General features: G+C 33.1%; 2 protein-coding genes across 2 annotated transcripts; one reads left to right on the top strand and one right to left on the bottom strand.

The window, feature by feature from the left end:
- The first annotated feature begins 4,377 nt into the window (after positions 1-4,377).
- Positions 4,378-5,878, top strand: LOC131633300 (uncharacterized). The gene is made up of 4 exons (XM_058904013.1): positions 4,378-4,773; positions 5,090-5,255; positions 5,355-5,458; positions 5,504-5,878. Exons 1-4 carry the CDS (start codon positions 4,378-4,380, stop codon positions 5,876-5,878), a joined length of 1,041 nt encoding a protein of 346 aa, XP_058759996.1.
- Positions 5,879-10,013: 4,135 nt separating this feature from the next.
- Positions 10,014-12,080, bottom strand: LOC131633282 (transcription factor DIVARICATA-like). Its single transcript, XM_058903996.1, has 2 exons — positions 11,088-12,080; positions 10,014-10,532 (listed from the first exon to the last, which is right to left on the bottom strand). Exons 1-2 carry the CDS (start codon positions 11,483-11,485, stop codon positions 10,136-10,138), a joined length of 795 nt encoding a protein of 264 aa, XP_058759979.1. The 5' UTR covers positions 11,486-12,080; the 3' UTR covers positions 10,014-10,135.
- Between the last annotated feature and the right edge of the window lie 2,207 nt (positions 12,081-14,287).

Below are 14,287 nucleotides of genomic sequence, written 5' to 3' on the forward strand. Positions count from 1 at the left end.
CAAGAATTTAACTTTCAGTTCAAAAGGGGGGGGATCAACTAACTTATTCATCTACAAGCTTTTTAGTTATTTTTTTTAACTTATTCACAAACTCACTCTGCCTATCACTCTATGGATGGTAAGTTGTTGATATTCTCAACTTAGTGCCATTTAAGCAAAGTAATTGTTGCCGAAAATTGACCAGTAAATACGTGGTCCCTATCAGAAACCATACTCCGAGGCATTCCATGGTATTTATATACCGTGTGAGCAAATAGCACAATTATATTTGCCACAGTGAATTGAGTAGCTAACATCCCAAAATCATGTAGTCTTCTAGATATTATGTGAATGACATTATGCCATCCCAACAATGAGGCATGGAATTCTTCCAAGAGTGCTTATTTGAGAGGAGATTTATTGGGAATGAATAACTTGCCTTCAAAAAATACTAATCCATTTAAGATTGGGATTCCTTGTGGTCGATAGGGTTGCCCTTTATTGTGCTCACAAATTGTTAAATACCCCATCCTTGTCAAGTTGTTCTTTGAAATCAACAACAAAGACCACTTATGGAATGGATAAAGCTAAACAATGGACATGAATAATAGCACTATTCTGTCTTAATAATAGAGCTATACAATTCCACTTTGTTTGAGCTTCTGGTTTGTATACAATATCCAATGAATATCCTAATAGCTAAATAAAATTGTTGTTTATGGAGTTTGTATCACCTGTGTAATGAGCTCCCTAAGACTCATTTGATACGTATTAATGGTAAAATCACTCCCTAACAGGTATGTCCTCCATTTTTTAATAGTTGAGGTGATGGCACAAAGTGATGTCATATGTGTTGATGCAGAAAGTAATCCATGGTAAAACTACTTACTATAATAGAAAATGGGGTGTTAACTTTGGATGGGGGTTTCACCAATCACTAAACCTACAACATATGTTTTTATGATAAACTAAAAATATTTAAGAGGGCTAGAATCGTTGCTTCAGAAATAGCTTTCTTTAATAATTCAAAAGCTTTGTTAGCCTCTGTTGAAAGAGTATTGTGGTGTACTTTTCGTTTATATCGTATCCACAGGGATTATTGCGATATCACCGCCGTTCTATAGCCTATTTTGTCTTGAGTTAATGTTACTTTAGTTTTGAGTTTGCAAAAGTTCATTCAATCAATTTAGTAGCAAAGAGTAAATTAATGAAAGTTCTAAGTTAAAGAAAATGTATCAAGATTTGATTTCATCAACCTAAATTTGTATGCCTCCTTATAAATATATGTATATGAACTCGGTAACGATCAATATAATTACGTATCGACGCCTATATCGTCCGTGTCCGCAACGATATAGTTAGATTTACCGTATTGTTTAACCGACGATTTCTCCACCGTTTAAACAATACGAATAACGTTTTTAAAACCGATACTAAGTAAACATCAAACGCTAAATCCATGTCTGCAATTTATAGTTTGATAGATGATAAAGTTAAGTCTAGATACAAACATTGATGTCTCAAACACCTATACCAAAGAAAAGCTTTAATAAACAAACTAAACCATCTATATTGATCATCACTTGTTCATACATAGTATATTCACAAGAAAAACATAACAAAGGCTAGGAAGATTACATCTTATCTTGATACAAAAGAGATTTAGCTATCCATGAAAATGGTAGCTTGCTCAAGAAGGAAAGGATGAAGATCAACAAGCATCTACGGCGATTAATCGACGATCAAAGCTTTGAATCTCCAATTCTTCACTTGCTACAGTAGTTAGGGTTCCAAGAGCTCTTAAGAATGTCAAGAAGAAGATCAAATATCACAATTACTCCTTATATAGTAAAACAGTTTTCTGTCCAGGGCGCGTCGCACCCTCCAGCGCGCTTCGCGCCAATAAACTTAAAAAATATAAACCGCCAATGCGCGCGACGCGCGCAACTCTCTGGTTTGGAAGCTCCAAAATATCTAGCCCAGGACGCGACGCGCCCATATCTCCGCGCGACGCGCGCTATCTTCTGCCCAGCACTCTCCAATGAAGGCCAAAACAAGCTCCAAACTTCCCAAAAATGGCTAAAACCTACAAGATCACAACTAAAACACATATTATCATTAAAAGAAAGCTTAAAATTATAAACTATAAATAATTATCTAAAACTTCAGGGAATTGTACGAATATCCGATAAAAACGGTCGAAAGGTGCCATTAATTAAACTAAATATTAACACAATTTGGCACCTAACAGCCTCATCGCTCAATTCAAAGTTATCTTTTCTGAGTAGAGCATTGAATGGTTCTGCTATATTAGAATAATGCTTAACAAAATTCCTTTAGAACCATATGAGTCCTGTAGGCACAAGGTTTTGAAACCATGGCGAGCAACTAAGTAAAAAAACTAACATTTTCCTCTTTTTCTGTAAATATCTTGTAAATAAAATAAAGCAAGTGTTTAATTAAGAAAGAAACAATCATTTATACACACATTCAAACTTAACTAACTAGGCAGTTCCCGTTGAGTACAACGAATGTGTGGAGTGCTTAATACCCTCCCCTTGCATAACCAACCCGCGAACTCATATTCGGTGGCGACTCTATGTCTATTTGAGTGTTTAGACGCTCAGATATTTTTCGCATAGCGACAAGGTCTGAGATCAATTTTGTTCCTTAAATTCATACTGAATTGAAGTTTGAAATCGGAAAAGAATCACATTTCTTGATTCTGCGGGATTGGGAAATATGAGTGTTGGTAAGAACTAAGTGATTTACACAAGATCGAAGATGAATGGAAGAAACAATATTTTGAACACAAAGCTTCCAGTATTCAATGGAAAAAATTGGAATCGGTGGTTGATTCAGATGTGTTTGTTGTTTAGAGCTCAAGATGTTCTTGCTCTCATCAAATGACGGTTACATGCCGGTTGCACAAGATGCAACATAAACGAAAATAAACACACAACGTAATACAAGGAAGAAGGATCAAAATGCATTGTTCTATATCCCTCTGTGTGTGAATACGAAGGTGTTTGAGAAGATTGCCAACGGGACGACAACGAAAGCTCTGTGAGATGTACAGGTGCAATGCTATGGCGGTGATTCATCAGTGAAGAAGGTGAAGTTATAGTCCCTGCATAAGCAATACAAGAATATGAGCATGAAGACCAATGAGAAGGTACAATATTAAATCTCCAAAGTGACTCTGATCACGAATGAGATGAAGGTTTGTGAAGGAACTCTCTTTGAATAAGTAATCATTGAAAAGGTACTCAGATTAATTACTCCTCAGTTTGATTACATAGTTGAAGCCATATAACATTCTAAATACACTATCAGCATGAGAATTGAAAGTAGTTTAGAGGCATAGGAGTTACGTCTGACTGAAAGAAACTCTGAAAGGGAGTCTGAACAGGGTCTGAAGGCTTATTTTGTTAAGAAGAATAACAAGCAAGCATTGAGAAGTAACCAAAAAAATAATATTCAGAAGTTAGAACCTTCTTCTTCATAAGAGAAGAAACAAAAGAATATTTTGAAGGGAAATGAAAATTTTGATAAGACAGAGGTTCAGTGGTACAACTGTAACATATTTGGCTACTTTGCCTCTGACTGTTGGTCAAATAAAGAAAACAAGTAAGAAGAAGCCAATATAGCCAAAGGAGGTTCAGAGGATGAACCTGTGCTATTGATGGCATATGAGAATGAAGGTGAAAAGATGGTAGACTGGTGGTATGTGGACACTTACTACTCAAATCACCTAATTGGAAACAAGCAATGACTTGTTAATTTTGACTCTAGTAGAAATACCAAGATCATATGTGACGATGATAAGTCTCTAAATTATAAAGGAATGGGAAATGTCAGAATGAAATTTCAGAATGGAAAAGGTGCTCGGATCAAGGATGTATGGTATGTTCCTGACATGAAGAGAAATCTAATGAGTGTTGGTTAGCTAATTGGAAAAGGTTTTTCAGTAACCATGAAGGACAATCTCTTGAAGTTGTATGACTGTAATCTGAAGCTCATAATGCAGTATGAACTTAGAAGAAATAGAACATTCAATGTGAATGTTGAAACAAAAATTACTTAATGCCTTAGTACAACAAGTGTTGCAAAGAAGAGTGAGTTGTGCCACAAGAGGTTGGGGCATATGAACTTTAGAATTTTAGGGCATATGAGTTCAAAGAATCTAGTACTTGGAAGTCTTAGATTGTGGCACCAGAGAAATCATGTGATATATACATGAAAGGCAAGCAACCAATATTTCCTTTCTCGTAAGAGTTTCCTCTAAGAGCAACTCATGCTTTCGGTGTTGTGCATTCTGATGTATGTGGTCTTGTTGAAGTACCTTCATTTGGAGGAAACAAATAATTTGTGTCATTTGTGGATGAGTTCATAAGAATGATTTGGGTAGTACTCATAAAGTTAGAATATGAGGTGTTTGCTGAGTTCAAGAAGTTCAAAGTAAAGGTTGAAAATCAAAGTGGACAAAGGTTGAAGATATTCATAACAAGTGGTGAAGGTGAGTTTAACTCTGGAGAGTTCAAGAAGTTATGTGAGGAGAATGGTATTGAGCATGAGGTAATTGTTCCATATACTCCAAAGAATAATGATCTTGATGGAAGAAGAAACAGTACGGTGGTTGATATGACCAGAAGCTTGTTGAAAGAAAAGAATTTGCCTCACATATTCTGGGGAGAAGTTGTTGCTACTACAAATTATGTGCTTAACAGATGTCTAACTAAAAAGTTAAAGGAAATAGTTCCTCTAGAGAAGTGGACTCGAAGAAAGCAAAGTGTGAGCCATCTGAAGGTGTTTGGTTTTATTTGTTACAAACATATTCCAGATGCTACTATAAGGAAATTGGATGACAAAAGCAATTCCATATTGCTTATAGGTTACCACTAGGTGCCCATAAAATCTATTGCCAAATCACTAATAGAGGTGTTGTCAGCAAAGATGTGATAGTGAAAGAATCAGAAACATGGGAATAGAACAAGTCTGATCCTGCTTTTGGAGTTGAGATGTTTCTAAAGATGCCCCTGAAGGAGAATCTTCCTAAGAAGGAGATTCTGCCTCTTAAAGAGACTCTGATTCTGACAAATATTCTTAGTCTGATGGTGATTCTAAGTCTGAAGGTGACTCAGACTCTGAAGGTGATTCTGACTCCAAAGGTGACTCAGAATCTGATGGTAATCCAGCCTCTAATGGTAATCCAATTTCTAAAGGTGGTCCAGACTCTGAAGGTGGAACTTTTGAAGGTGTACCTGGCTCTGAAGGTGAACTTGTGCAGTTCTAGAGGCCACAGAGAATCAGACAGATACCAAGGAGACTTATGGATTTTGAGTTGTTGCATGACACTATGATTGACTATGAAGGAGAAATCATACAGTGTGCCATGATGATGGATGTTCAACCAGTCAGCATTGTTGAGGCTCTCAAGAAGAAAGTGTGGCTAGAAGCCATGAAGGAAGAACTTAAGGTCATTGAAAGAAACATTACATGAGAACTGACTGTTTTACCAAAGAACAAGAAAGCCATCACTGTGAGATGGGTTTCCAAGATGAAGCTGAATCCATATGGGTCAATTCTCAAGCATAAAACAAGGCTAATAGCTAGAGGATTTCTACAAAAATCTGGTTTAGACTACATTGAAGTGTTTGCACCTCTAGCGAGACATGAAACAATCAAACTGGTGATTGTTATAGCTGCAAATAGGAATTGGCCTTTGATACATTTATATGTAAAATTTGATTTTCTGAATGGTCCATTGGAAGAAGAAATTCATGTGTTACAACCTCCTGGATTTGTGATGGAGAGCAAAGAAGGGACGGTGTACAAGCTGCATAAAGCTTTGTATGGACTTAAACAAGTTCCAAGAGCTTGTAATATGAAAATTTGATTTATTTTTTAAGCATTTGGGATTCAAAAGATGTGAAACCGAGTATGGTTTGTAAGTCCATTATACCTCTGATGACAATGTGATTCAGGTGTATCTTTATGTTGATGATATATTGCTAACATGAAGCTGTAGTGCTGAGATAAACAAGTTCAAGAAGGTGTTGATGAAATCATTTGATATGACTGACCTTGGAAATATGGTACTCCATCTATCCCAAAATAATTTTCATAGTTAACACCGAGGTAGTGAAAATCGGACCGGACTGGCCGATTCGACCGAATGGACCGGGAACCGGACCAATGTCTAGTTAAATATGTCTAAAAAACCGTCATATCACATAATCGGGAAATGAATTAGAAACCCAGATAAAAACCGAAAGAAATCGGGAAAATCGGCGATTTGGATGGTTCCACAAGTTGGACCGTGATTGTCATTTTTCCAAGAAAAAACAGAATGGTGCAAATTAATTAATATGAGAAAACATGATTTCGAAGGTCTTGAAAATATTGTGGCCTTATTAAATCTATAAACCTGCAAAGATGCTAGCAAAGTTAAGATGTTAAAAGAGAAAAATAGTGTGTTGAGTAAATATTATGAGAAGGTGTCTCATAGATGAAAAGTGAAAACACGACATTGGATTGGAATAAGAAAAAGAAGCAGCGCATTTAGAGAAAAAGTGGAGATGATGGTTAATACAAGTGAAATAAGGGTTTTTGTTTTCAAATAAGTTGTGGGCCTAATTTAGGAATATGACCTATTACCTTTGTTTTCCCTTTAGTACTTGGTTGAACTTTTCTATGTTTGATTTTTTTACCTAGTTTATGCTAAATGAATTTCTAATGTCTTAATTTTGTTATAGCGTTTTTTTAGTTGATTTGATTGTTTATTATAAAGCTTTAAAATATTTTTAAATAATCATATATATATGTATATATATATATATATATATTAATATTTTAGATAATAAATAATAATAAAATATATATTTTAGTAATACTAGTTGAACCTCGGTCCAACCTGGTTCGACCTTGAAACCATAAATCCCTTACTACTCCGGTTTAATGTCGAGTCCGATTTCAATTATTTTGGTTAACACTTTCGCACAAATTAGGAAATTATGATAAATAAAAGAGAGAGAATAAAGAATTTACCAAGTTATCCTTATTAATTATTAGTGTATTCAAATTAGCACTAATGTTAGGTGAGAAAACAATAAAGTAAGAGTATTTATTAGAGGGTACAATTGGAGAATAAAAATAAAATTGCATTGGTAATGTAAAGTAACAGGTATTTTGGGACGACTAGACAATTATTTTGGAACGGAGGGAGTATATTTTTTCAGGAATGTAGATTCTACGCTCTGAAAAAGGAATCATTATGCATCAGCTGACGTATGAACTTGAATTGCTGAAGAGGTTTGATTTGATAAAAAGTAAATCTGCAGTCACACATGCATGAATAAACCATAAGCTAGACTTTGATCCATATAGTGAGGAAGTAGATGCTACAACCTTAAAACACTTGGTTGGTTCTCTAAGATATATGTGCAATACTAGACCTAACATATGTTATGCAGTTGGTTGGTGAGTAGCTTTATGAGTAAACTGAAGTGGTCACACTATCAAGATGCACTCAGAATCGTCAGGTATGTAATGGGGAATCTGAAGCATGAAATTTTGTTTCCATCTAGAGTGTCAGTATCAGATGCTACTGAGCTGATTTTCTATTCAGACTCTGAGTGGTGTGGAAACGAAGTTGATAGAAGAAGCACTACGTGTTACATGTTTATGTATCTAGGTGCTCTCATTTATTGGTGTTCCAAGAAGAAACCGGTGGTTGCATTGTCAGCATGTGAAGCTAAATACATTGTTGGAGCTTTTTCACCTTGTCAAGCTATTTGGCTGATGAATTTGCTGTAGGAACTGAAGTTCAAAGTGAGCAAACGAGTCAAGTTGATGATGGATAACAAGTCAACAATAAACCTGCTCAAGAACCCAGTGCTGCATGGGAGAAGCAAGCATATAGATACTAAGTATTATTTCACGCGCAATCACTTTCAGAATGGAATGTTAGAAGTTGTTCACTGTAACACTCAGAAGTAACTTGCATATGTGCTAATCAAGGCGATCAAAACTGAACACTTCATCAATTTGAGGGATAGAATTGATGTTGTTGAGTTTTAAACCTGAATATGGATTAAGGGATGACGTTGAAATGTAATCCAAATTCAAGATAACTTTAGTTTCATTTGCATTAGAGTTTAGTTTGCATTTGAATTTAATTTGGTTAGCATTTACATTTGGATGTTAGTATATAAATCCATTGATAGTTGCATTTGTAACAGAATTCCGTTTTCACATTTTCGAGATAGAAAGTTAGTTACAATTTGTCTCTCTTTTCCTCTGTAATTCTTTCATTTTCATCTTGTGCTCCAATGAAGGTTTTCTGGTGTTAACTCCAACAACATTCTCATACATCAATTTTTTTGTTTTATGCTATTAACCTAGATGTTCTGAGTTTGCTTATAGTTTCATTTTTTTATTTTTATTCTTAATTTTTTTTGGAAAGTCAGAAATATATTAATCAAACTGGAATACCAGAGGTACTCAAGCCCAATACAAAAAATCGGTCCAACATTAAGGAGACCAGAAATATTGCTATCCAAATAAAACTTAACCTAAATACAACAAAGGATCTTTGCAAAATTCATAAAAGTTATATTTGACATAAGAAATATCCTCAATAAAAGACTATTTCCAAACTACTGCTTTAATGTCCCAAATAATGTCCAATAAAAAACAAACTTTATTGTTGAATATCAAACCATTTCTCGCCCTCCATGAGGACCAACCATCGTTTTAAAATATTAAATGAGTAACATTGATCAAACCATTAATAAATAAATCAATATGCACATTGTAGTCTTCTCCATATCAAAGAACACTTAACATTTAGAAAGTGGTCAATTTGCATTCTTTATTCCTACTAATAGTGTTTCACAATTCACATAAACAAAATTGTCCACATTGCATATGCAACATTCTATTGAGCTGTCTAGTAAAACAAAGAATCAAAATAAAGCATGATGCTTCACAAGACTAATAAAGAGTAAAAGAAAAATCACTAGCTGACGCAACAGTGCTGCCACCACACAAAAGCTAATTCAAAAAATGCAAAAATAAAATATCAAAGGACAAAGTTGGATTGGTTGAGAATCAGATATTGATAAAAGAAATTAAAAATCTTATATTGTGTGAACCATATTGGCATATGCTTACGTGAATCTGCCAATTTTTTCTGACCCAATGAAGCATGTGATTCTAATTAAGTGGAATGCAAACTCAGATTCTACTTAAAAAAGTGATTCTGATTTTTAAAAAAAACAAACAAACATGGTCAACTTGGCCTTATTGCACTCACAAAGCAAACAAATGATTAATAACATTTTCAATGACATAGAAAAAAACGTTACTGTAATATATGCTTCTCAGAATTTTCAGTGGAAGTGCTTATATGAGTCAGCATCATGAGTAAATGACCTGGCTTCTCAACATATATATGTTTTAGTGGAAGTGCTTATATTTTCATTTTTTTTCTTTCAATTTTGGAATATCTAATAAGCCTATTTTGAATTTGAGGTTTATTATTTTTTATTCTTTGGACCTAACTTAAGGGTTGATATAATAAACTAGCAAATTTAAGGGTTGCTTTGAATATTAAAGGCGTAATTAGGTTGTTAGAATACGATTCTATTCGGTCAGTAAACTTTTTTGTCACAATTCATCGTGGAATTTTGACGGTTGGATGAAGATCAAACAATTCGTATATTGACTTTACTAATTCAAATATAAAATATAAATCATGTGATCTTTATGTAACAACTGTAATCTATGATTACTAAAATTTTGGTAGTAGAGAATTCAAATTTAAATAGCGGTTTTTTATTATAAGTAAATTACGTGTTTAATTTAATAATCATAGAATTTAATTATTAGTGATATTTGTCATATATTGCTTTTGAGACTTAGTATGCTTCAATGGACATCATATCATATGATACAAATTGGTCCTTGAAAAGATAGACATAATCACAATCATATATAGACATAATCACTATTATAGTTAAAAGACAAAGTGAGAAAAAAAAACATCAAAAGAAGTCTATTCCAAATTCAGATTTAAAGATTGATACATTATTGGAGTCTGCTTTTAAGGTTCATGATGTTCATGAACCAAGTAGCTTCATGTCATCAACATTTAAAGTGCATGAATACCAAAAACAGCTCCTTTGTTGAAGTCTCTAGAAGCCGTCGCGAAACCGGGGATTTTCATCTTAGCATAAGATTCATGAAAAGAGCAATCATATAGATCTTGCCCTTGAAGTGATCCATCATTGTAGTGACTATTACTACTCCAGCACATTTTTTGTTTGTTCTTATCTGATGATGCAGAAGAAGTTTCTGTGAGACTAAGAGTTGTTATATCATGAATGCTTGGTCTTCTTTTATCTTTTCCTCCAGAAGAAACCTTTTGCCTTATGTAGTACTTTTGTGCATGACTTGCTACTTGCGTCGGAGTCTTTGTCACGACGAAATTGCGAGAGATGTTTCTCCAATCGCCTTTTCCGTACTTTAGAAGTCCCATCAGAAAACGTCTGTAGTTTATAGAATCGAAATTGAAACAAATCAAATAGCAGTCATATAGATGTAGAGTAAAATCAATAACTAGTAATTCGGATAAGTAAAATTGAATTCACTTATCCGAATTCATGATAAGTTATATCATTTAAAGAGCCGCGGCATCAAAGTTTTTGACATGTCTTTATAAAAGTAACGCAATCACAATTTAGTCTTCATCAGACGCATGTGATTTTGATTTTTCGCAATCTCAAAGATCGTGATTGTGATTGTGATTAAAATCGGCATATCTCACTAATCTTGAGTGAATAAAGAATACATTATATATTGGCTAAATTTCAATATCAATATTAATAAAGAGAGTTGAAATAGCGTCATAAATATACAAAATCCGTCTCTAATTTTGTCGCTAAGAGTTAGAGACGTCAAATTTAACGACCAATTTTATTTTTTTCATCTCTAATTTCTCCAATTATTTTAATTTTTAAAAATATTTTCTTGCTCTAGAATCTAAAAAATAGAAAAATAAAGAAACAATTATAGATTCAAGATTGAAGATCGATGAAACTCACCTGTGTTCTTCTTCGGTCCAAGGAACCCCTTTCTTCCTCTCATGATCAGAACCTCTAACACTTCCATGTCTTCTTCTATTTCCATCATAGTTTTGATTTTCCACAACTTCAAAAGTGAAAGAAGAGGCAAGATAGCCCGGAATCGGAACATTACCAGCTTCGATTTCACTCACATCTTCTTCCAATTCCCTATACTGTTTAATCACATCAAAAACAGTCTTACCAGGAATCATCTCAGCAATCTTGAACCATCTATCTGGTGTATCATTATCATATATAGCAAGAGCACTTTCAAATTTCTTGTTATCTTCTCTACTCCATTCTGTGTTATGACTCTCTTCAACAAACCAACTTGGATCCATCATAAAATAAGGAGAATAAAGGGTTTCCAAATCCATAGCTTCAATCACAAATAATAATACTAAAAAAAAAAGAAGAAATTATAGAGATTTGATTGAACTACTAAGAATCTTTTACTTGTGAAGATTAAGATAAAGATGAGAATCTATCAAAATCAAACCTTTTAGAATCATATAGAATCTTAATCAAGACCATGGTGTGCTAAAATTTTAATGTGTGAGTGAGTGTGATCATAATTAAGTGAGACTAAAAAAAGATGAGAATCATAAATATAAGAACATACAAGAAAGATGAAGAGGGTGAAAAAAGCTAAGAAGATCCAATAGATAAAAAAGAGAGATTCTTTTCAATCAAAGAAAGAAAAAAGATTGATATAACTATTTTCACTTTGTCGTTTCTTCATGAGGAAGGAATCATTGCATTACAAACATATAGTTACATATATTATATATACATGTATAGATATACAAAACTTAGTATTGAGTTTGAGAGAGTAGAAGTAGAAGGAGAAGGATTTGATTATGGTTTTTTTTTGGGTGTGTTTAGATGATAATAAGGTTGAGATTAGAGTGTGACACTAGGTAGTAGTAGGTGCTAGATTGTAACTATAAGGCTAAAACTAACGACAAAGTTTTGTCCTTAATTGATTATAGTATTAAGAAGAGTTTAAATAAGGATATGGAACAAAAATAATAGTAAAATATACACAAACTTTTTTGAGGTAAAGTATGAGTTTATTATATTCACATACTCATCTTAAGGTGTGATGGTTATGTCGTGCAAGTATCAAATTAACCTTAATTTGGTGGGTTGTCTTGTTATTCTTCTTTTTTAGAAAAATAAAGAGAAGAATAAATATCCAAAATAAAAGGAAAGATTAATAATAAGAAAAAAATATCACATCTATTCTTTATTATAGACAATTTTGAGATTATGTGTTCTTTGATATAAGAATTTTTTTAGATTTTCTTATCCCTTATTAGAAAACTAATATTACAAAATTAACTTTGTTCTCCCTCATATATTCTTTTACTCCAATTGTATATTTCATGAGAAGAGAAAAAGAATTTATTGAAACCTATTAGATTGGGTTCGAGCTAATAGCAATCATATAAATGAGTTAGATTCTATATTTTCACTCAAATTTTAAGGTATTAAATATATGAATATTTTTATTTATAAAGTGTTCAATGTAATGAATCATTTAGTGATGAGTCACTACTATTTAGAAGATCTAGATAGTGATTAGTTAATGGATTACAATATTATAAATAGATACCTTTTGAATGTAATGGATTATCAATAAAATAATTGAAAAAGTTAATTTTAAATTTGTTAGCTTTTTCAATGTAATTTTTCTCTATTTCTCTTAACCTGAAAGATATGTCTATGACATTCAACATCAACTTTTTTATAGAAGTAAAGCTTTAACTCATATTTGAGGTACTTAGCCAATATGCTTCTAAGTTTCAATACTTGTCACATAGGTGCTTATTTTGTTCCTTGAGAGTATGTTTTATTGGTGGACAACACAACATGATATAGTGTGAATTTAAATTGACGATGGGCATAATTGATTTTCATATAATTGAATTTGTTAGAATTGATTTTTTTTTGTTAGAATTGGTTTTAATATAATTGAGTTTAGAAAACCAGTTCTGGAGATAAAAATCAATTCCACTTTAGAATAAATCACTCTAGAATCAATTTTACACCTCTAAAATTGTTTTTGACCCATTCAAAAGTCAATCCAAACATAATAATATTCGAGTTGATATTCTTTGAATGATTATATTACATAAGTACAATAGACGTTGTGAGGTTTTAATAGTTAATAGTTATAAAAAAAAGTTTGAAGTTTGAAGTTTTTGAAAAATTTTAAGATGAATTTAAAAAAAGAAAGTCACAATTGTTGTTGTATCTTTGGCCTTCCCAAAATCTCAAGTATAAGGTGGAAGTATGTTAGTGATTTGTGCTTTAACATGTGTTTTGATGTTATTATTAGAAACCTTTGAAAAATTGTCGTGATCAAAACTGTTTAACAGTTGTCACTTGAAATGTCTCTTTCTTTGATCAGATGTCATCATACATCATTTGAGAAATTATCATCATCAAAATTATTTGACGATATTTTCTACACAAATCCGTACACAACATAGAACAATGACATGTACCCCATTTTAAGCTCCTCGATCATTGGGATCAACTCACAACTTTCAACATTGTTTTGGGCTCTATGACCCTCTTAGATGAGTCACACTCATGAATAAGAGTTCAAAAATGAAAATCACAAGGAAATAAAGAGATACATGGTAGAAGGTGCTTGCTACAAACATACAAGATAAAGTGAAGATATTAGAAAAATGAAAAATCGGGAGCCTATTTAAAGAGTTTTTGTGGCACAAAAAAGGACGCTTGTATTTAAAGCTATTCTCCAAGGTTGCGGGAAGTATGGATATGCCATGAAGTTGCTAATATTTCCAAGACATTTGGAAATCATTACAGCTAGTGTAAAGAGGCTACAACTAGTAAAAGTGAAACAATAAGAGAGGAGGTTAGGGAACCAACAATAAGAGAGGAGGTTAGGCAACCAACATACATAAGTCGGTCACAGTCAAAGGTCATCACTAGAGCAAGTTAGCCCAAGAGGAATTGTTTGTTAAGGCACATCAGAGAATTGTTAACCGGTCTCAAAAAAACATCTCACCCCTACGCGGCTCATACTTAGAAAACTGTGTAAATGTATAACCTCCCGTAAGGAGTCAGGAAATCATTTCTCCCCTACATGGATCATGCATGCTTAATGGACTATTTAAATGTTTGACCTCTTGTTAGGACTC

The sequence above is a fragment of the Vicia villosa genome, unplaced genomic scaffold, assembly GCF_029867415.1.
Source record: "Vicia villosa cultivar HV-30 ecotype Madison, WI unplaced genomic scaffold, Vvil1.0 ctg.001104F_1_1, whole genome shotgun sequence".
NCBI classification, from domain to species: Eukaryota; Viridiplantae; Streptophyta; class Magnoliopsida; order Fabales; family Fabaceae; genus Vicia; species Vicia villosa.